General features: G+C 36.8%; 1 protein-coding gene across 3 annotated transcripts in view; it reads left to right on the top strand.

Moving 5' to 3' along the window:
* The window catches only part of POF1B (POF1B actin binding protein), a 120,731-nt gene extending 97,183 nt beyond the window's left edge, over positions 1–23,548 (top strand). For 2 of the 3 annotated variants that reach the window (XM_055338920.1, XM_055338919.1), the window contains 6 exons: positions 530–682; positions 1,189–1,308; positions 2,646–2,774; positions 3,560–3,642; positions 19,772–19,886; positions 22,480–23,548. In XM_055338920.1, coding sequence (XP_055194895.1) covers positions 530–682; positions 1,189–1,308; positions 2,646–2,774; positions 3,560–3,642; positions 19,772–19,886; positions 22,480–22,485 — 606 coding nt within the window. In that variant the 3' untranslated portion in view covers positions 22,486–23,548. Of the gene's footprint in view, positions 1–529; positions 683–1,188; positions 1,309–2,645; positions 2,775–3,559; positions 3,643–19,771; positions 19,926–22,479 lie in introns of those variants that run through there. The other variant, XM_055338918.1, reaches the window with a different exon arrangement.
* Positions 23,549–24,163: the final 615 nt, after the last annotated feature.

The raw sequence follows: 24,163 nt of genomic DNA, 5'->3' as shown, positions 1-24,163 counted from the left end.
AAGTCCACTCATTTAATCTACTAATGTGTTGATTAAAAAAAAAAGGTTTTGTAGGTCTTAACACACATTTGTGCAGTGAATAAGTGAATTAACTCTAGAAATACTTTCCAGATGTCTGAGCTGAGATAATTTCTAAGAAATTGTAATGAGTCTCTAAGGCTTATCCTTTCCTAATCTTCATTTCCATGACAATCCCAATTTTTTTTCTGTTTCCACACAAATAATCAGTCATTTTGGCACCTACTAAAAGGCAAAATAAAGTATTGTCAAAGAGCATTAAGAGTCAGATTACAAAATTGAAACACTGAAAATTCATCCAGTCTTGATTCCTTCTCAAAATAAGCGTATCAGACTAGGGGCAAGAATCTTTTTTCATGACTGATTTAACTTACCATTTGAGGATAACTAAGAAAACTGGGCATAGAAAAATATTTGCTTTATTCCATTGAATTAACCAATTAAGAGAGCACTCTCCTGCAAAAAAAAAATGTGGAATCCTTTTGTCTTATTTACTTTGTCTTCTTTATAGCAAGGATTTCAAGACTCAACCTCAAAATGCCAAGCATTGGAAGAAAACAATCTCTCTCTTCGACATACACTATCAGACATGGAATATAGACTAAAAGAACTGGAATACTCTAAGTGTAATTTAGAACAAGAGAATAAAAATCTTAGAATACAGGTATTAAAATTTTATTTTAAATATATGTTATTGCCTTATTTATACCATTGTATAGTATATATCCTTTTCCTTTTTTAAAAAAAGACTTTTTATTTGAGAGAGAGAAAGCCAGAGACAGAGCATGAACAGAGGGGAAGAAGCAGGGGGAGAAGCAGAGAGAGAAGCAGACTCTCCACTGAGCAGGGACCCCAACAGTGGGCTTGATCCCAGCATCTTAGGATCATGACCTGAGCCAAAGGCAGACGCTTAAACAACTGAGCCACCCAGGCACCTTTATATATCCTATTTCTCTTGAGAAAATAAATGGACTGCTTTCTGACGATTTCATGTAGTTATGTCTCATCTCTCTACCATTTGAGCTATATAGCACAATTCCTAAAAATAGCTCTTATTATTTCAATGCCCTTACTTAATCATGTAATTTTTATCTAATAATAAGTCTTATAATATAATATGTATTTCCTTTATAACAATCCAATTACAGAACATTATTTTGCCTTGTGTAGGTTTCTGAGACTTGCACAGGCTCAATGCTGCAGATGAAAATGGATGAGATTGGCAACCATTACATGGAGATGGTAAAAAACTTAAGAAAGGAGAAAGATAGAGAGATCTGCAAGCTAAGGGTATGTTGATCCTATAATGCATAAATACACAGGTCAGCACAAACTTTCTAATAAAATAATGATGGTTTCAAGTGTAAAGCTACAAGGAAAAAGCAACTGAAGGTAGAGTCAGGAATATGACATAGAACCTTTTGTTTAAATACATATTACTTTGTGTAGAATATTGCAAGTTGTTTTCTAATTTAGGTTAATCTTTTCTAAAAAAGCAAAAGACATAAAGTTCAGTGTTTTGGTTTATTTATTTTTATTTATTTAATTATTTATTAGTGGTTGAGAGGAACCCTTCATGATTTTACTTAAAGTGTGCTTGTGCAGTCAAGAGCAACATTTGAGATTATCTAGCAAAGCTACTGTTTGATTTATTAAAAATCCTCACTTGATCTTGAAGGATGATATAAATAGTAAGAACTTTGTCATGCACAAGGATAAGAACAGTGTTGAATTATGTAAGTGTAATTCACATCAAAATTAGTGTGATATTTGTGAGAATAAGTATACATTGCCTTATCTTGTAATTCTAGATCAAATTGACTAACTCTTAATTTACTGATTCCTACATATAGTTAAATATACTTAAGTATTAAATGGGAAAAAACAATCATAGTTTTTTCTCTCCAAATATCATGGTAGAATTTCTTCCAAAAAAACAAAATAAAACAAAATATATTTTGTGCAAGACTGCCAATTTTTCTAGCAGATTTCCTTCACTTGTTTCTTTTTCATCCCAACATTACTAATAACACTTTAACTGAACAGCCATTTATGCACGCATAATGTAGCAAAGAGGAAAATGGACAGAATTTGGAGTCAGAATAACTATCTTGGAGTTGCAGCTATGTTGCTTACTAGTTGTGGGACTGTATGTCATGTAACCTTTCCCTTAATCTCATTTACCTGTTTTGTAAATAAGGATTTTAATAATACTTATTTCACAGGGCTTCTGTAAGAATCGAGATAAATCATGCAAGAGGAATATTTTGTGAACTGCAAATCACAATATAAAATTGGTTATTATTAGTGAGTTTTCCTTAATTTGTATTTGAAGGAATCTAAAGTACCTATTTTCTTAGCTTTATTTTAATTCTTGTTGCTTAGGACTGTTACTTAAGTACTGCCTAGCCCTAAATAGTAAAAGCTATCTTTAAAAAATTGAGAAATTCCTAATTAGCATTTTAATTTGTATTTTCCATTCCTCAAACTCTACAAATGTTCACAACTATTGGTACTTTGATCTTCATTTCATAACTTTCTGTATGACTTTGTAACTGAACCTCTTAGAACTCAATTACCTATTTCACAAATCAGATTTAGAATTCTTCTTTATTTCAAATCACTAGACTCAGTTAAATCAGTACCAAAAAGATGTTTCAAGAAGAGAAGGAAGTTACAGTGAATTTCAATTCAAGCTTCATGAACTGACAAGCTTGCTGGAAGAGAAGGATTCCCTTATAAAGCATCAATCAGAGGTAAGAAGGGAAGTGGTAGAGGTACAGAGGAACTCAGTTAAGTATGATAAATATTTTCCATGAACTAGAGAAGGGCACATTTCCAAAACACACTTTATTCATGAAGTAGAATGTAACTGACTGTGAAGAAGTAGAAGATTCATATTTTGGGAGATATAATTCAAATGAAAGCAAGAAATGAAACCAAAAAAGAGTGTTATTGTGCATTTAATATTTTTAATATTATATCTTATTAGCAATGAAACTCCCAGTATGACTATGAGCTCTTTACTCTTTATTAGCTGCTTTAGCAAAGGACTGTTTTATATTCTTTGTATCTGTAGCATGTGGCCCAGGATCTGTTATAAAATGGTGGCTAATGTTACATTGCTGTTATTGAACTAATGTTGCTTGCAGTAATGATCAGTGATAGACCTTCTGCTAGGAAACAATACCTACTTCCACACTGAAGTTTCAGTACTTGTAAAACATACATTTTCAAGATTCTTATGAAAAAAATTTTCTCATCTTTGTCTTGAGAACCATGCCCATTCAATATCATGTTATCCTTTAAATATAGAAATTCTATGCCAGTTATTGAATTCCTGCACAGGCATATTATGTAACTTATTAGGTACCATGAAGCAATAATATATGGTATTCAACAGGTGGAATTGGAACATTCTATGTCCAAGCTAAAAGGGAAGGAGAAAATTATTCTTAGTAACCTTGTAAAATGATGAAACATACACCTTACCTCATGTTTCTACAGTTTTGAAATAATTATATTTTCTTTTATTTGTAAGGAACTTTCAAAGTTGAGACAAGAAATTTATTCATCTCATAACCAAATCTCCAGTGGTGGAAGGACTACTATCACCACTAAAAAGTAATGTATTTTTAAATGAAATTTGAATATGACTTTGGCTATTATTTAATCCCAGTTATAGCATGTTTAATTTATATATATATTTCTAGTTAGTTAACAATAGTGTAATATTAGTTTCAGAGGTAGAATTTAGTGATTCATTACTTACATATAACACCAAGTGCTTTTATTTAAGTACAGATGACACCCAAAGGTACATTAATTTCAGGTGTACAATGCAGTGATTCGATTTCTGTCTATGTTATGCTTTGCTCACCACAAGTATAGCTACCATCAGTCACCATGAAACATTATTACAATATCATTGACTAAATCACTATGCTGTGCCTTTTATTCCTGTGACTTATTCATTTCATAACTAGAGGCCTGTATCTCTCATACCCCTTCACCCATTTTGCCCATGCCCCAGCCACCTGCTTTCTGGCAATCATCAGTTTGTTCTCTGTATTTATAGGTTTGATTCTGCATTTTGTTTAGTTGCTGTTTTTAGCTTCCATATATGAATGAAATGATATTTTTCTTTCTTTATCTGACTTATTCCACTTTACATAATACCCTTTAGTTCCATCCAGTTGTTCCAAATGGCAAGATCTAATCCTATTTTTTGGCTGAGTAATATTCTATTATATATCACTGCTTCCTTATCTAGTTCCCTTATAAATGGACACATATTGCTTCCATATCTTGCTTAAATAATGCTGCAATAAGCATAGGGGTGCATATATCATGTCAAATTAGTACTTTTGTTTTGTTGGGTAAGTACTCAGTAGTGGAATTACTGGATCATATGGTATTTCTATTTTTAATTTTTTTATGGAAACTAAGCTGATTTCCGTGGTGGCTGTACTAGTTTATATCCGCATCAACACTGCATGAGGGCTCCTTTTTCTCCACATCCTTGACAACACTTGTTATATCTTGACTTTTTTATTTTATTTTATTTTATTTTTTTAATAAATTAATTTTTATTGGTGTTCAATTTACCAACATACAGAATAACACCAGTGCTCATTCCGTAAAGTATCCCCCTTAGTGCTCGCCACCCATTCACCCCCACCCCCAGCCCTCCTCCCCTTCCACCACCCCTAGTTCATTTCCCAGAGTTAGAAGTCTTTATGTTCTGTCTCCCTTTCTGATATTTCCCACATTTCTTCTCCCTTTCCTTATATTCACTTTCACTATTATTCATATTCCCCAAAATGAATGAGAACATACACTGTTTGTCCTTCTGAGATTGACTTACTTCACTCAGCATAATACCCTCCAGTTCCATCCACGTTGAAGCAAATGGTGGGTATTTGTCGTTTCTAATGGCTGAGTAATATTCCATTGTATACATAAACCACATCTTCTTTATCCATTCATCTTTCGATGGACACCGAGGCTCCTTCCACAATTTGGCTATTGTGGACATGGCTGCTAGAAACATCGGGGTGCAGGTGTCCCGGCGTTTCATTGCATCTGAACCTTTGGGGTAAATCCCTAACAGTGCAATTGCTGGGTTGTAGGGCAGGTCTATTTTTAACTCTTTGAGGAACTTCCACACAGTTATCCAGAGTGGCTGCACCAGTTCACATTCCCACCAACAGTGTAAGAGTGTTCCCATTTCTCCGCATCCTCTGCAACATTTGTGGTTTCCTGCCTTGTTAATTTTCCCCATTCTCATTGGTGTGAGGTGGTATCTCATTGTGGTTTTGATTTGTATTTACCTGATGGCAAGTGATGCATAGCATTTTCTCATGTGCATGTTGGCCATGTATATGTCTTCCCTTGTGAGATTTCTGTTCATGTCTTTTGCCCATTTCATGATTGGATTGTTTGTTTCTTTGCTGTAGAGTTTATAATAAGTTCTTTATAGATTTTGGAAACTAGCCCTTTATCTGATATGTTATTTGCAAATATCTTCTCCCATTCTGTAGGTTGTCTTTGAGTTTTGTTGACTGTTTCCTTTGCTGTGCAAATGCTTCTTATCTTGATGAAGTCCCGATAGTTCATTTTTGCTTTTGTTTCTTTTGCTATCGTGGATGTATCTTGCAAGAAGTTACTGTGGCCAAGTTCAAAAAGGGTGTTGCCTGTGTTCTCCTCTAGGATTTTGATGGAATCTTGTCTCACATTTAGATCTTTCATCCATTTTGAGTTTATCTTTGTGTATGGTGAAAGGGAGTGGTCTAGTTTCATTCTTCTGCATGTGGATGTCCAATTTTCCCAGCACCATTTATTGAACAGACTGTCTTTCTTCCAGTAGATAGTCTTTCCTCCTTTATCGAATATTAGTTGACCATAAAGTTGAGGGTCCACTTCTGGGATTTCTATTCTGTTCCATTGATCTATGTGCCTGTTTTTGTGCCAGTACCACACTGTCTTGATGACCACAGCTTTGTAGTACAACCTGAAATCTGGCATTGTGATGCCCCCAGATATGGTTTTTTTTTTTTAAATTCCCCTGGCTATTCGGGGGTCTTTTCTGATTCCACACAAATCTTAAAATAATTTGTTCTAACTCTCTGAAGAAAGTCCATGGTATTTTGATAGGGATTGCATTAAACGTGTAAATTGCCCTGGGTAACATTGACATTTTCACAATATTAATTCTTCTAAACCATGAGCATAGAATATTTTTCCATCTCTTTGTGTCGTCCTCAATTTCTTTCAGAAGTGTTCTATAGTTTTTAGGGTATAGATCCTTTAACACTTTGGTTAGGTTTATTCCTAGGTATCTTATGCTTTTGGGTACAATCATCAATTGGATTGACTGCTTAATTTCTCTTTCTTCAGTCTCATTGTTAGTGTATGGAAATGCCACTGATTTCTGGGCATTGATTTTGTATCCTGCCATGCTACCAAATTGCTGTATGAGTTCTAGCAATCTTGGGGTGGAGGCTTTTGGGTTTTCTATGTAGAGTATCATGTCATCGGCGAAGAGGGAGAGTTTGACTTCTTTGCCAATTGAATGCCTTTAATGTCTTTTTGTTGTCTGATTGCTGAGGCTAGGACTTCCAATACTATGTTGAATAGCAGTGGTGAGAGTGGACATCCCTGTCTTGTTCCTGATCTTAGGGGAAAGGCTCCCAGTGCTTCCCCATTGAGAATGATATTTGCTGTGGGCTTTTCGTAGATGGCTTTTAAGATGTCGAGGAAAGTTGCCTCTATCCCCACACTCTGAAGAGTTTTGATCAGGAATGGATGCTGTATTTTGTCAAATGCTTTCTCTGCATCTAATGAGAGGATCATGTGGTTCTTGGTTTTTCTCTTGCTGATATGATGAATCACATTGATTGTTTTACGAGTGTTGAACCAGCCTTGTGTCCCGGGGATAAATCCTACTTGGTCATGGTGAATAATTTTCTTAATGTGTTGTTGGATCCTATTGGCTAGTATCTTGTTGAGAATTTTTGCATCCATGTTCATCAGGGATATTGGTCTGTAATTCTCCTTTTTGGTGGGGTCTTTGTCTGGTTTTGGAATAAGGTGATGCTGGCCTCATAGAACGAGTTTGGAAGTACTCCATCTCTTTCTATCTTTCTAAACAGCTTTAGTAGAATAGGTATGATTTCTTCTTTAAACGTTTGATAGAATTCCCCTGGGAAGCCATCTGGCCCTGGACTCTTGTGTCTTGGGAGGTTTTTGATGACTGCTTCAATTTCCTCCCTGGTTATTGGCCTGTTCAGGTTTTCTATTTCTTCCTGTTCCAGTTTTGGTAGTTTGTGGCTTTCCAGGAATGCATCCATTTCTTCTAGATTGCCTAATTTATTGGCGTAGAGCTGTTCATTATATGTTTTTAAAATCGTTTGTATTTCCTTGGTGTTGGTAGTGATCTCTCCTTTCTCATTCATGATTTTATTAATTTGAGTCTTCTCTCTCTTCTTTTTAATAAGGCTGGCTAATGGTTTATCTATATTATTAATTCTTTCAAAGAACAAACTCCTGTTCTATTGATCTGTTCCACAGTTCTTCTGGTCTCAATTTCGTTGAGTTCTGCTCGAATTTTAATTAACTCTCTTCTTCTGCTGCTGGGCGTCGGGTCGATTTGCTGCTTCTTCTCTAGCTCCTTTATGTGTAAGGTTAGCTTTTGTATTTGAGTTCTTTCCAGTTTTTGAATGGATGCTTGTATTGCGATGTATTTCCCCCTCAGGACTGCTTTTGCTGCATCCCAAGGATTTTGAACAGTTGTTTCTTCATTCTCATTAGTTTCCATGAATTTTTTAATTCTTCCTTAATTTCCTGGTTGACCCTTTTATCTTTTAGCAGGATGGTCCTTAACCTCCACGTGTTTGATGTCCTTCCAAACTTCTTCTTGTGATTGAGTTTTAATTTCAAGGCGTTATGGTCTGAGAATATGCAGGGGACGATCCCAATCTTTTGGTATCAGTTCAGACCCGATTTGTGGCCCAGTATGTGGTCTATTCTGGAGAAAGTTCCATGTGCACTTGAGAAGAATGTGTATTCAGTTGAGTTTGGATGTAAAGTTCTGTAGATATCTGTGAAATCTATCTGGTCCAGTGTATCATTTAAAGCTCTCGTTTCTTTGGAGATGTTGTGCTTAGAAGACCTATCGAGGGTAGAAAGAGCTAGATTGAAGTCACCAAGTATAAGTGTATTATTATCTAAGTATTTCTTCACTTTGGTTAATAATTCGTTTAAGTATTTGGCAGCTCCCACATTCGGGGCATATATATTGAGGATTGTTAAGTCCTCTTGCTGGATAGATCCTTTAAGTATGATATAGTGTCCCTCTTCGTCTCTCACTACAGTCTTCGGGGTAAATTTTAGTTTATCTGATATAAGGATGGCTACCCCTGCTTTCTTTTGAGAACTATTTGAATGGTAAATGGTTCTCCAACCTTTTATTTTCAAGTTGTAGGTGTCCTTCTGTCTAAAATGAGTCTGTTGTAGACAGCAAATAGATGGGTCCTGCTTTTTTATTCAGTCTGACACCCTGCGCCTTTTGATGGGGTCATTAAGCCTGTTCACGTTCAGAGTTTCTATTGACAGATATAAGTTTAGTGTCATCATGATATCTATTTAGTCCTTGTTTTTGTGGATTGTTCCACTGAACTTCTTCTTAAAGGGGAATTTTAGGATTCCCCCTTAAAATTTCTTGCAGAGCTGGTTTGGAGGTCACATATTCTTTCAGTTCCTGCCTGTCTTGGAAGCTCTTTATCTCTCCTTCCATTTTGAATGAGAGCCTTGCTGGATAAAGTATTCTTGGTTGCATGTTCTTCTCATTTAGGACCCTGAATATATCCTGGCAGCCCTTTCTGGCCTGCCAGGTCTCTGTAGAGAGGTCTGCTGTTACCATGATATTCCTCCCCATGAAAGTCAGGGACTTCTTGTCTCTTGCTGCTTTAAGGATCTTCTCTTTATCTTTTTTTTTAATTTTATAAATTAATTTTTATTGGTGTTCAATTTACCAACATACAGAATAACACCCAGTGCTCATCCCGTTAAGTGTACCCCTCAGTGCCCGTCACCCATTCACCCCCACCCCCCGCCCTCCTCCCCCTCCACCACCCCTAGTTCATTTCCCAGAGTTAGAAGTCTTTATGTTCTGTCTCCCTTTCTGATATTTCTCACACATTTCTTCTCCCTTCCCTTATATTCCCTTTCACTATTATTCATATTCCCCAAATGAATGAGAACATACACTGTTTGTCCTTCTCCGGTTACTGTGGCCAAGTTCAAAAAGGGTGTTGCCTGAGTTCTCCTCTGGGATTTTGATGGAATCTCTTCTCTTTATCTTTGTAATTTGCAAGCTTCACTATTAGATGTCGAGGTGTTGAACGGTTTTTATTGATTTTAGGAGGGGATCTCTCTATTTCCTGGATCTGAATGCCTGTTTCCCTTCCCGGATTGGGAACGTTTTCAGCTAGGATTTGTTCAAATACATATTCTGGCCCTCTGTCCCTTTCGGCGCCCTCGGGAACCCCAATTAAACGTAGGTTTTTCTTCCTTAGGCTGTCATTTATTTCCCTTAATCTGTCTTCATGGTCTTTTAATTGTCTCTTTTTTCCTCAGTTTCCCTCTTTGCCATTAACTTGTCTTCTATGTCACTCACTCGTTCTTCCACCTCGTTAACCCTCGTCGTTAGGACTTCTAGTTTGGATTGCATCTCATTCAATTGATTTTTAATTTCTGCCTGATTGGATCTAAATTCTGCAGTCATGAAGCCTCGTGAGGCCTTAATGCTTTTTTCTAGAGCCACCAGTAGCTGTATAATAGTGCTTCTGAATTGGCTTTCTGACATTGAATTGTAATCCAGATTTTGTAACTCTGTGGGAGAGAGGGCTGTTTCTGATTCTTTCTTTTGAGATGAGGTTTTCCTTCTAGTCATTTTTCTCAGTGCAGAGTGGCCAAAAACAAGTTGTATTGGGAGAAGGAGAGAAACTGAGAGAAGGAAAGAAAAGAGAAAGAGAAAAAAGAAAAAGAAGGAAAAAAAGGGAAAAAGCAAAAGAGAAAGAAAAAGAAAGAAAGGTGAAAAAAAGGGAGGGTGGGGGAAGCAATCAGAGATCAAAAAGAAAAGAAAAAAGAAAAAAAAAAAACAAAAAACATGGGGGAGTATCTTCTGAATCTGTAGACTTTAAGTCCTTTGACTTCCCCTGGAACTTGTCCGTCTAGTTGGTCTTCTGGGGGAGCGGCCTGCTGTGCTGATTTTCAGGTGTTAGCACTTGGGGGAGCTGCTCTGCCCCTGCCTGCTGCAGGGCTCAGCGGGGGTTTGTTTACCCCGTGAGGCCCCAGGAGAAACAGCCACAGTGGCTATGGCAGCTCTGGAAGCCTGGATTCAGCCTCCGCAGGAACTACGGGGCTCTCCTTCCGGTCCTCAGGGCCTGGAGGCTCCGGGGTGGGGTCTCTGATCTGCTCATCTCGGGGCAGGAGCGTCCTTGCTGTCCTGGGCACTCCCGGCCTCTGCCTGTCCCAGGGGGCGGCCGGATCCTGGGCTGTTTCCCTGCGCCCTGTGCTCCGGGGCCTGCGCTGTGGGATTCGCGCTCTCGGTCGCACAGCCGCCGCTCTGCGGAGCTGCCCGAGCCCCTCCGAGCTGCTCTCGGCCGCGCAGCACCCTCCGCATGGAGCCTCTTCCTCTGCGGTAGCTCCCGCCGCCGCCTGAGTTCCTCCCGGAGCCGCGCAGCCCCCTCCACGGAGCCGCCGTCCGAGCCCCTCCGAGCTGCTCCCGGCCGTGCAGCCCCCTCCGCATGAAGCCTCTTCCTCTGCCCGAGCCGCCGCCGCCGAGCTGCTCCCGGAGCCGCGCAGTCCCCTCCACGGAGCCACCGCCCGAGTCCCTCCGAGCCTCTCGGGGTCCCGCCGTGCGCCCTGTGCTCCGGAGCCTGCACTGTTGGATTTGCGCTCCCGCCCTGCAGCTCCCTCCCTGGAGCCGCTCCCTAGTCCCTCCGAGCTGCTCTGGGTCCCGCCGTGTGCGCTGCACCTCTTAGGGAGCTCGGCGCACTCTCCCCCGGCCGCAGGTGTCTGTTAGTGTCCCAGGGAGCCCGAGGGCATCCCCGCCCTCCTGGGTCCTGCTCTAACTCCCTGCGGGCGCCTTTCCGCCCACCCGGGAAGGTTGGTGCAGCTCCTGCTTCTCCGGGACGGGGCTCTCCTGTCCTGGGGACACTCGCCCCGGCCTCAGCCCGGCTCCTCGCGGGGCCCCTCCCCCTCGGAGGCCTTTTGTTTCTTTATTTCTTTTTCCCCGTCTTCCTACCTTGATAGAAGCGCGAACTCTTCTCACTGTAGCATTCCAGCTGGTCTCTTTAAATCTCAGGCCGAATTCGTAGATTTTCAGGGTGATTTGAAGGTTATCTAGGTAATTTGGTGGGGACAGGTGATTTGGGGACCCTACTCTTCCGCCATCTTGCCCCTCCTGACTTTTTTATTTTAGCCATTCTGATAGGTGTAAAGTGATATCTTACTGTGGCTTTGATTTGCATTTCTCTGATGATCATTTCTGGTGAGCATTTTTCTTGTGCCTGTTGGTCATCTATCTGTCTTTGGAAAAAGAAGTTCCTCTGACCATGTTTTAAACAAATTGTTGGTTTTTGGGTATTGATTTGTATAAGTTCTTTATATATTTTGGATATTACCCCCTTTTAAAAAAGATTTTATTTATTCATGAAAGACACACAGAGAGAGGCAGAGACATAGGCAGAGGGAGAAGCAGACTCCCCGTGGGGAGCCTGATGTGGGACTCATTCCCAGGACCCTGGGATCACGACCTGATCCAAAGGCAGGCGCTCAACCACTGAGCCACACAGGTGCCCCTGGATATTAACAACTTATCAGATATATAATTTGCAAATATATTTTCCCATTCAGTAGGTTGCCTTTTTGTTTTTGTTGATGGTTTCCTTTCCTGTGCAACAGCTTTTTATAGCTTATTTTTGCTTTTCTTTCCCTTGCTTTAGGAGACATATCTAGAGAAAGTTTGCTATGACCAATGTCAGAGAAATTAGTGCTGTGTTTTCTTTCTCTTTTTTTTAAAGAGATTCATATCTGTATGTAATGGTAAAAATGCCTAGAAATGGCAATATTTTTTGTATATTTTTTATGGGAGTTGGATTTGCCAACACATAGTATAACACCCAGTGCTCATCCCATCAAGTGCCCTCCTCAGTGCCCATCCCCCAGGCACCCCAATACCCCGCCCACCTCCATACCAGTACCCCTTGTTCATTTCCCAGAGTTAGGAGTCTCTCATGTTCTGTCAACATCACTGATATTTCCCACTCATTTTCTCTCCTTCCCCCTTTAATCTCTTTTACTATTTTTTATATTCCCCGTATGAATGAAACCATATGTTTGTCCTTCTCCAATTGACTTACTTCACTCAGCTTAATACCCTCCAGTTCCATCCACGTTGAAGCAAATGGTGGATATTCGTCGTTTCTAATGGCTGAGTAATATTCCATTGTATGCATATACCACACCTTCCTTATGCTTGTGTTTTCTTCTAGGATTTCTATGGTTTTAGGTCTCACATTTAGGTCTTTGATGCATCTTGAGTTTATTTTTGTGTATGGTGTAAGAATGTGGTTACATTCTGTGTGTTGCTGTCCAGTTTTCCCAATACTATTTGTGGAAGACTGTCTTTTCCCCTTTTGCCTCCTTTGTCATAGACTAATTGACCATATAAGTGTGGGTATCTTTCTGGCCTTTCTATTTTCTTCCTTGGCATATGTATCTGTTTTGTGCTAGTACCATCATGTATTGATTATGTACTTTCTAATATATCTTGAAATTTGGAATTATGACATCTACAACTTTGTTTTTCTTTCTCAAGATTGCTTCGGCTATTTGAGGGTCTTCTATGGTTCCATAAGTATTTTAGGATTATTTGTTCTAGTTCTGTGAAAAATGCTGTTGTGTTTTTAAAAGGGATCCCATTATATCTGTAGATTGCTTTGGGTAGTATAAGTATTTTAAAAATATTAAGGCTCTCAATCCATAAGCATGGTATATGCTTCCATTTGTGTTGTCTTCAATTTCTTTCTTCAGTGCTTTACAGCTTTCAGAGTACAGGTCTTTTACCTCCTTGCTTAAGTTTATTTGTAGGAATTTTGTTCTTTTTGGCACAATGAAAATGGAATTGTTTTCTTAATTTCACTTTCTGCTGCTTCCTTACTAGTTTATAGGAATCCAGCAGATTTCTGTACTTTGATTTTGTATCCTGTGGCTTTATTGAATTCATTTATTACTTCCAATTGTTTTTTATGGAGTCTATAGAGTTTTCTATGTATAGTATCATGTAATCTACAAATACGGAAAGCTTTACTTTTTCTTACCAATATGGATGCTTTTTATTTCTTTTTCTTGTCATGTGGCTAAGACTTTCAGTACTAGGTTAAATAAAAATGGTAACAGTGGACATCCCTGTCTAATTCCTGATTTTAATGGAAAAGCTCTGTTTTTCAGCATTGAGTATGATGTTGGCTGCAAGTTTTTCTTATGTGGCCTTTATTATGTTAAGATTTGATTCTTCTGAACTAATTTTGTTGAATTTTTTAAAAATCATGAACAGATGTTGAATTTTGTCAAATGCATTTTATGCATCTATTGAGATGATTATATAATTTTTATCCTTCCTTTGTTGATGTGATGTATCATGTTGATTGATTTGGGAATATTGAACCATCCTTCCATCCCTAGAATAAATCCCAACTGATCATAGCAAACAATCCTTTAAATATATTATTGATATATTATTGAGCTTCCTAACGTTTTGTTGACAACATTTGTATTTATGTTCATCACAGACATTGACCTGTAGTTTTCTTTTCCTGTGGTGCCATATCTGGTTTTGGTGTCAGGGTGATACTTGCCCCATAGAATGTATTTGGAAGCTTTTATTCCTCTTTTCTGAGAATAATTAGAGGTGAATAGGTATTAATAATTTTTATAATTAAAATTCAATTTAGTTAACAATGTGCATTATTAGTTTTAACAGTAGAATTTACTGATTCATCAGTTGCATATAACACTCAGGACTTACTACATCAAGTGCCCTCCTTAATGCTCATCACTCAATTACCACATCCCACCACCCTCCTCTCCTTCAGCAACCCTCAGTTTGTACCCTATAGTTAAAAGTCTCTTATGTGTTCCCTCCATCTGTTTTGTTTTCCGTCTCTGTTTTCATCTTATTTTTCCTTCCTTTCCCCTGTGTTCACCTGTTTGTGTCTTAAATTCCACAATAAGTGAAATCATGGTATTTGTCTTTTTCCGCCTTTTTTCAATTTACATAATACACTATAGTTCTATCCACATGGTTGCAAATGGCAAGATTTCATTCTTTTTGATGGCTGAGTAATATTCCATTATCTATATCTATACCTATACTTATACCTATACCTGTGTATATCACATCTTTTGATCCATTCATCTGTCAATGGATGTATGGGCTCATTCCATATTTTGGATATTGTGGATATTGCTATTATAAATAAACATTGGGGTGCATGTGCCACTTCAGATCACTATGTTTTTATCCTTTGGGTAAATACCTAGTACTGCAATTTCTGAGTCATAGGGTAGCTCTATTTTAACTTTTTGAGGAACCTCCAAACTGTTTTCCAAAGTGGCTGCACCACTTATCATTCCCACCAACAGTATGAGAGTGTTCCCTGTTCTCTACATCCTTGCCAACATCTATTGTTTCCTGATTTGTTAATTTTAGCCATCCTGACTGGTGTGACATGGTATCTCACCGTGATTTTGATTTGTATTTCTCTGATACTGAGTGATGTTGAGCATTTTTTCATGTATTTGTTAGTCATTTGCATGTCTTCGTTGGATAAATGAATGTTCATGTATTCTGCCCAGTTCTTGACTGGATTATTTCATTTTTGGGTGTTGAGTTTGAAATGTTCTCTACAGATTTTTGGGTACTAGCTCTTTATCTGATATGTTATTTGTGAATATCTTCTCCCATTCAGTAGGTTGCCTTTTAGTTTTGTTGATTGTTTTCTTTACTCTGCAAAAGATTTTTATCCTGACGAAGTCCCAATAACTCATTTTTGCTTTTCTTTTGCTTGATTCTGGAGATGTGTTTAGCAAGAAGTGGCTGTTACTGAGGTCAAACAGGTTGCTGCTTGTATTCTTCTTTAGGATTTTGAAAGATTCCTGTCTCACATTTATGCCTCTCAACCGTTTTGAGTTTATTTTTGTGTATAGTGTAAGAAAGTGGTTGAGTTTTATTCTTCTGCATGTGGCTATTCAATTTTCCCAACATAATTATTGAAGAGACTCTTTTTCCCATTGGATATTCTTTTCTTCTTTGTTGAAGATTAGTTGACCATACAGTTGAGGGTCCATTTTTGTGATCTTTATTCTGTTCTATTGATCTGTCTGTTTTTGTGCCAGTACCATACTGTCTTCATGATTACAGCTTCGTGATACAGCTTAAGGTCTGGATTGTGATGCTTCCAGCTTTGATTTTCTTTTTCTACATTTCTTCAGCTATTCGGTTTTTTTCCTGGTTTCACACAATTTTAAAATTGTTTGTTACAACTCTGCAAAAAATTCTGGTGGTATTTTGATACGGATTGCTTTGAATGTTTAGATGGGTTTGAGTACCATAGACATTTTAACAATATTTGTTCTTCCAATCAATGAACATGGAATGTTTTTCCATTTCTTTGTGTCTTCTTCAATTTCTTTCATAAGTGCTTTATAGTTTTCAGAGTACAGATCTTTTACCTCTTTGGTTAGGTTATTCCTAGGTATCATGATTTTTGGTGCAATTGTAAATGGGATCAATTCCTTGATTTCTCTTTCTTCTGCTTCATTGTTAGTATATAGAAATGCAACAGACTTCTGTGTCTTAATTTTATATCCTGTGACTTTGCTGAATTCCTGTATCAGTTCTAGCAATTTTATGATGGAATCTTTTGGGTTTTCTACATAGAGTATCATGTCATCTGCAAAAATTGAGTTTGACTTCTTCTTTACTGATTTGGATGGCTTTTCTTTTCTTTCTTCTTCTTTTTTTTTGTCTGATTGCTGAGGCTAGGATTTCCAGTATTATGTTAAACAACAGTGGTGAGAGTGGATATCCCTGCCATGTTCTTGACCTAAGGGGGAAAGCTCTGTTTTTTCCTATTGAGAATGATATTCACCGTGGGTCATTTATTTATACTCTTTATGATGTTGTGGTATGTTCCCTTTATCACTACATTTGGGAAGGTTCATTATTAAGAATGGATGCAGTATTTTGTCATATACTTTTTGTACATCTATTGAAATGGTCATATGGTTCTTGCCTTTTCTTTTATTAATGTGGTTTATCACACTGATTGATTTGCAGATGTGCAATCACCCCTGCAGCCCAGGAATAAATCCTGCTTGTTCATGGTAAATAATCCTTTTAATGTACTGCTGGTACCTCTTAGCTAGTATCTTGGTGAGAATTTTGCATCCATGTTCATCAGGGATATTGGTCTATAATTGTCCTTTTCAGTAGGGACTTTGGTATGGGGATGAAATTAATGCTACTCTCACAGAATGAGTTTGGAAGTTTTCCTTCCACTTTCTTTTTTGGAACAGCTTCAAAAGAATGGGTATTAATTGTTCTTTCAATGTTTGGTAGAATTCCTCTGGGAAGCCATCTGGCCCTGGACTCTTGTTTGTTGGGAGATTTCTGATTACTGCTTCAATTTCTTTGCTGGTTATGAGTCTGTTCAGGTTTTTTATTTCTTACAGTTTTGGCAGTTTATATATTTCTAGGAATTTATCCATTTCTTCCAGACTGCCTAAATTTTTGGCATATAATTTTTCATAATATTCTCTTATAATTGAATTTCTTCTGTGTTGTTTGTGGTCTTTCTTCTTTCTTTCATGATTTTATTTATTTGGGTCTTTTCTTTTTGATAAGACTGCCTAGAGGTTTATTGACCTTCTTGATTCTTTCAAAGAATCACCTCCTAGTTTCGTTGATCTATTCTACTGGTTTTTTGATGTCTATGTCACCGATTTCTGCTCTAATCTTTATTATTTCTCTTCTCCTGCTGAATTTTGGCTTTATTTGCTGTTCGTTTCCAAGCTCCTTTAAGTGTAATGTTAGGTTGTGTATTTGAGACTTTTCTGGCTTCTTGAGGCAGGCCTGTACTGCTATATACTTCTTTCTTAGAACTGCTTTTTGTTGCATCCCAAATGCTTTGAACTGTCATGTTTTCATTTTCATTTGCTTCCATGTGTTTTTTTAATTCTACTTTCATTTCCTGGATGTCCCATTCATTCTTTAGTAGGATGTTCTTTTGTTCTTTAATTGTCATGTATTTGTTCTTTAACCTTCATGTATTCAGTAGGATGTTCTTTAACCTTCATGGTCCTTCCAAAATTTTTCTTGTGGTTGACCTCAAGTTTCATAGCACAGCGGTCTATGCTATGATCAACAGGATGAATATTGATGCACCTTGCTTTCCAGCATTAGCTGAAAATTCTCGCCCCCTACTCTTCAGTGAGCCCTCACAGAAGAGCAATCACTCTTGTTTGTCTCCCCAGTCTCCATCAGAGCTCTGTGTTCATCCTACCTGTTACAAAACTCCAAATTTTAGGGACTACCATGGTGCAGACCAGAACTACTCCTCCCAGGGAGTGTCTGGCCATATTTCTGCCTTTTATTGGAGCTCTCCCAGGAAAGTGGTGGCACAACTATATGGTTCAAAGTTTATGGCAACACAGAGCAGAAAGCAGGCACCTAGATTTGTTGTTCTCAGCCAGGTTCCATGCTCCTTTGCCTGGCAACAGTGCCACACTTAGGTGCCACCAATTCTTCTTGTGACCCAGGAGATCTTCAAACCATGATGTCACATCTGGGATTCTACTCTGCTTCCCCACCATTAAGCCAGGCATGTACCCCACTGTATCAGACTTCTGAAAGTTCCAATTCTGTAGTCCATTGCTTATAATGATTTGTGGTAGCCTCCTTAATCAACCTTCCTCCCTTCTGTCTTAACCTCAGCTATATCCACATGATTCAAGTCTCTGCACCTCCTACCTTCCAAATAGTGGTTCCTTTTCTACTTATAGACTTGCAGTATTTGTTTTCTTGTGCCTCCAATTGATTTCTCCTATATTTAGAATTATTTGATATCTATCTAGTTGTACTCAAGGGATGAGGCCAACTTAGAGTCCTACTACTCCTCTGCCATTGTAACTCATCTCCATAATTCTTTAACTGGTAGAATTCACCTTTTTAATTTTTTATTTATTTTCTTTGATTTTTTTTTTTAGAGAGGGAGACAGAGAGTTAGGGATAGAGAGAGGGAGAGTGAATCAGGGAGTAGCAGAGGGAGAGAGAATCTTTAAGCAGGCTCCATACCAATGTAGAACCCAATGTGGGTCTTGATCTCACAACCCTGAGATGAAATCAAAAGTCAGATGCTTAACTGACTGAGCCACCAGGCACCCACTAGACATTTTTTTGAAAATTAATTCAATTTTGTTACTAGTAATCAATCTGTTCAGATTTTCTATTTCTTCTTCATTCAGTTTTGGAATATTGTATGTTTCTTGGTATTTATTTATCCTTTTCTTCCAGGTTGTCCAATACTTTGGCCTAGATTTTTTATAGTATTCTATATAATGCTTTCTATTTTTGTGGTGTCAGTTGTTACTTATTTCTTTCCTGATTTTATTTACTTGAAGTCCAATGTAGATCTTTATATCCTCCATTGTTCTCATCACATTCATGCTTTCCTCTAACTTCTTGAATATACATTAAAAATATTTTTAATAGATGCAACCATGACTACTTATTTCTTGTATCTGTCATTCCTTGTTCTGTTTCTACTAATTTTTTCTCATTATTAACCATATCTTCCTGCTTCATTGCTTTTCTACCAATTTTTTATTGAATGCCATATATTATAATTTTACAACTTGAGTTCTGAATATTTTTGCTTCACTGCAAATATTCTGTGGTTTTATTCTGAGGTGAAATTACTTGGATACAGTTTAATACTTGCAGATCTTGCACTTAAACTGTTAAAACCTGCAGTCTAGGACTAATGTCATTCCAATACTAATACAATATTCTTTTGTAGTTTCTTCCTGACACTCCCTGCATTAGGAGGTCTTTCCATTCTGGTTAGTGGATTTCCAGGCTGCTCTTTCCAATGGTTCTTTCCCCAGCTTTAGTAGCTTTCCCACATGCCTACACTAATCAGTACTCATCTAAAGACTTGTGGAGAACACTCTACAAGTCTCTTTTCTGTTATCTGTGTAGCTCTCTCCTGTCTGGTGTTCTGCCCCACACTGGCTGTTTTGGCATACCTTTACTTGAAATCCTGTCACTTCAACTTTGTGAGACTGAAGGGATTTATGTGGCTCTTTCCCTATCCTGTGACCAAAAAAATTCCTAAGTATTGAGCTAGGTACTTATAGGGCTCATGTCATTTGGTTCTCTTCTCCAGGATCATTGTCTTATGCTCCCAGTGGTCCATAATTGCAAAAGCAGACATACTTTTTGCTCATGCTTTTGAAAATAATAGTAGTAAAGCTTCATACATTAAGAGGTATTTTCTTTTTAGAGCTAAAAGTCATTCAAAGCCAATTTAACTTAATATGGAGAATCAAACTAGGAGTCACTAAAAAGGAATGAGAGTCATTTTTTTTGTGCAGCTGGTAAACTAACTTTTTTTCTGTATAGGTATAGGACACAATATCCAATCCTAGGCCTCCTTTATGATGACTATGAATATATACCACCAGGTAGAGACACACAGACTATTGTGATTGAGAAAACAGAAGACAAATGGACTTGTGTAAGTTCTTTTGTGTATTTCTAGTTCTATTAAGAATAGAAATTTGCATATATTCTATATATAACAACCTTCAAAAATGTGATAAACTATCAAAGTGAACTCCAATCTTCCAGTTCATTTTTTCTCTTAAAGATTTCTCCAGGTTTTCCTTACTGATATTAGTATGAATTAAGAAACTTTAGAATGATTCATATACAGGTAATATAATATTTTTTGAACTGATTCTACTCAATTAAAAAAAACCTTCATTTTTTCTAAAGCAGGTAGAAAATATTATAGACAATTATGAAGGATAGTGTATGGAGAATAGGCATGTTTTAATAGAATTTGTCTTTCAGTCTTGAATGTGGTACTTATTACTATAGATAGAAAATTTTCAGTATTTTGAAAGCAAGGAGGTGTGTCTTTCTCAATTGACTGTAAGATCCTCCAGCTTTAAATCCCACAGTTATAGTGAAGCTGGTGAAGAATACTTTGTCATGTACTCTAATATCTCCCTTCTATAACATCCTCCAAAATGACCAAGTGACATGGACCTTAGCATCTTTGTAAGTAGGCCAATACATTGCTAAGTGATGCTGGTTACTAAAACCCTCTTCCTAAAAAGGAATCAATGTTACTAAAACTTCTACTTATTGTCTAATTATGGTCCTGCTAACCTTTAATCATCAAATAGGATATATTCATCTTAGTGCAGTGGCTCTCTATTGGGGCAGATTTGCCCCCGAGGGGACATTTAGCAATGTTTGGAGCCATTTTTGGTTTTCACAACTGGGGAATGGGTACTATTGGCATCTGGTGGATAAAAACCAGGAATGCTGCTAAAGATCATACAACAAATAGGACAGTCTCTCACAACAAAGAATTGTCTAGGCCAAAATATTAATACTGCTGAGGGCTGGGAAATCTTAACATGACAAAATCACCTTGGAGTCTTTTCTTCTTAATTGTATACTCCTACACTACTGCCAAAGGATTTTTAACAGTAAACCATTGATAATGATGGGAATATATGATATCCCTCAAGTGTAATGAACATAAAAAACTTTGAGAATCACAGGTCTAAAACAACACAGAATCTGACTTTAACATTGAAAATGACAGACTTCATTATGTTAAAAACTGCTTAAATACTAAAAGCAGGTAAAACTAATTAATTTATGGTTATTAAAATCAAAAGATGGTTATCTTTGAGGGCAGGTACTGATTGGAAGGAAGTGCTAGGAGGGCTACTAGGGTGCTAATGTGTTGTTACTTGATCTGGGTAATGGTTGCATATGTATGTTCAGTTTGGAAAAATTCATATTGTTGTATACTTACATGTATACTTTTTCTATAGGTTTATTACATGTGAATAAGTTTTAAAATGTCTATACTCTGAGGAGCACTAGATAAATATGCAGATGTCAATTATTCTGCAAAACCTTTTTTTCAAAAAATTATTTATCCATGAGAGACACAGAGAGGAGAGAGATAGAGATAGAGATAGAGAGAGATAGAGAGAGAGAGAGAGGCAGGCAGAGATACAGGCAGAGGGAGAAGCAGGCTCCATGCAGGGAGCCTGACGTGGGACTCGATCCCTGGTCTCCAGGATCAGGCCCTGGGCTGAAGGTGGCGCTAAACCGCTGAGCCACCCGGCCTGCCCTCTGCAAAACCTTTTGAAGAAATTTTAAAATTGCAGATTTATAGTTAATAAAACACTGCAGACATTGTTAATAAATTACTGCAGATGTATAGTTAATAAAATTAAGTCTGTTAAATAACTCACTCTAAAAATGATATTTTAGTTGAATAAGCTGAAATATTTGCATAAACAAAAAATTTAAAAAGTTTTTATCTCTGAAGACCTTCTCTACTTACAATCAAGCCATCAATCTTGATTATATGGTTACCTGTTTTCAATGAAAGCAACCAACATTTGGAAACTTTCCCCCCCAAATAATTTGAGCTTTGACATATGTTGTGTTTCTTAGGCCATTAACAGATAATTATGTCAATCAAATGATAAAGGGTACTTGATGGCCTAAGAGGCAGATGACAGCAAGGGAAAGTCAGCATAGGATTTAAAATTTGTCACTCAGAGATTTGATACTGAAATTTAAGACTGGGAAGCAACAACTGCTACTAACCACATGTGCATCAATGTGAGAACTTGCCAAATAAAGGGGCTACAGAATAGTAGTCATTATTTCTCTCTCTGTTAAAAATGTGCAGCAATAAACATCAAACTTGATATCTGAAGGGGACTAGATACTGAAAGGAAATTCAAAATATATTTATTTTAGTAAGTTCACAGATGATAAATCTATATTTGTTAACAGATATGTTTGGACATATTTAGCCTCTAAATAAGACACCAAGTAAGAAGTCTACCCAATCTTCCCTTCAGTAATTGAAACATATACTTTGACTAAAGTCAGATAAACCATTGTTTCACTGAATATACATGTAAAAGTTACCACAAAATACAGTACATTTCCTTTGGTTTTATATATATATATTTAAATCATTTTATATAATTGTATACATACAATAAGAATATCTTAAATGAATTATGAACCAGTTGTAAACTAACTTTCTTTTTCTTTTCTAGCCATGAATGGACCTCCAAATCAAAGGAGCTTTTGTGTCTACATTAGTACTTTATTTTCCATTACTAAAGGCCAATCAATATTTTGAACCATGCTACTACTCAGTGAATCTAATGAAATGAATTAGTTCTGCAGATGACAGTTTCTCCAGCCACTACCAGGCCTTTCTATTACATTTTTGTATTCAATATAGCAACACATTGTTTAAACTCCAATTCCAGACACTGTAGAACATAATCCACTGTTTTTCAATAGGGTGCTTCCTAGACACTGAACTAATTTGTTGGAGTAGAGATTTTACAAATTATTCCATTGGAAGATTTTCTCTGATATTAAATGTGCAATTCAGCTACAAACATAAATACTGTTTTTTAACCCCCCAAAAAGAGGCAAGAATTATTGAGTTTTTAAAAAGTTCACTACATTGTATATATAGCATATATTTGCTTTTCTTACATTAAACTTCATGACTAAAAGAGATGCTCTATTACATGCTATTTAAACCTTTCAGAGATATAACTAAATCACAGGTGATGGGTAATTTCATTTATCGGGGAAGTAGGATAATATTTTTTAAAATAACTAAGTCCACTAAATTACATAGTATACTATTATGGTTCTAAGAACATATCAGTGGCTTGGCTTGGCAAATCTATTCTTTTGAAGTATATCATCTTCAAATGAGCCCACTCACTTCCTTAAAAATATGTAATACTATATTGTAGGAATGGATAGAAGGAAGGTGGACTTTTTTATAGAAGTATACAACATGTTACATTGAATTTTTGCGTAAGGTTTAGAGAATAAGAACAAGAACAAATACTTGACACTTGTATCCTATTTGGGAGAAAAAGATTTTATAGTATGCAATGCACTTAGAAGTTGGTTGATTAACTGGGTTCTAATGACTCTGCAAAGTGAACAAAACTATTTTCCAAATACATGAGTAGATAAGAATGAAATTTCTTAATTTCAAATCCTATGGTTAAAATTAAGAATTGGTGAAAATTAAAATGTTTCCATTTGACAAAGTACAGATTAAAACAATAAATATATTTGGTTTACATGTGATTGAGGCTTTGCATGAAATATCTCTAGATATCTATATAGTATTGTCATGCCTTACAATTATATTTTAATAATTATTCATTATACTAAGAAACTATTAAGATAGGAATGGATGAGGCATTACACTAAATCAAGCTATAAATGAGGAGATATATGCTTTTAATACTTTTATACAAATATTCAAATAGGTCTTGATATGAAGCTAAGAGCTTTATTTTATTATCTTAATATTTTGACTAAAATGTTAAGCTCCATAATTGGATTAAAACAATTCCAATTTTATCAATATTTTGTGATAGAAAATGTTAATATTCTTCCTGAGCTATATAGTCCTTACATTTTCCCCCTTGGTATAGGAACAACATGGCAGTTTTTCTTCTGCTAACTACACATGCATGTAACTGTAACAAAATTATACCAAATTATCTACTCATTACATATGATATATAAATGGAAGTTTTTAGTAGCCTGATAGAAAACTGTTGTCATAACTGTTTGAAAATGAAAACAAATGTGATTTTCCAAAATTTTCTTAAATAAAAATAACAATGTCCAAAATTTGGGGCAATTAAGAAATTAACAGCTCAGTGATTCACTTGATCCATGCATAATTGAATG

Source organism: Nyctereutes procyonoides, unplaced genomic scaffold, assembly GCF_905146905.1.
Source record: "Nyctereutes procyonoides isolate TBG_1078 unplaced genomic scaffold, NYPRO_anot_genome, whole genome shotgun sequence".
NCBI classification, from domain to species: Eukaryota; Metazoa; Chordata; class Mammalia; order Carnivora; family Canidae; genus Nyctereutes; species Nyctereutes procyonoides.
The sequence above is the reverse complement of the archived record's forward strand: the minus strand, read 5'-3'. Positions and strand labels throughout refer to the sequence as shown.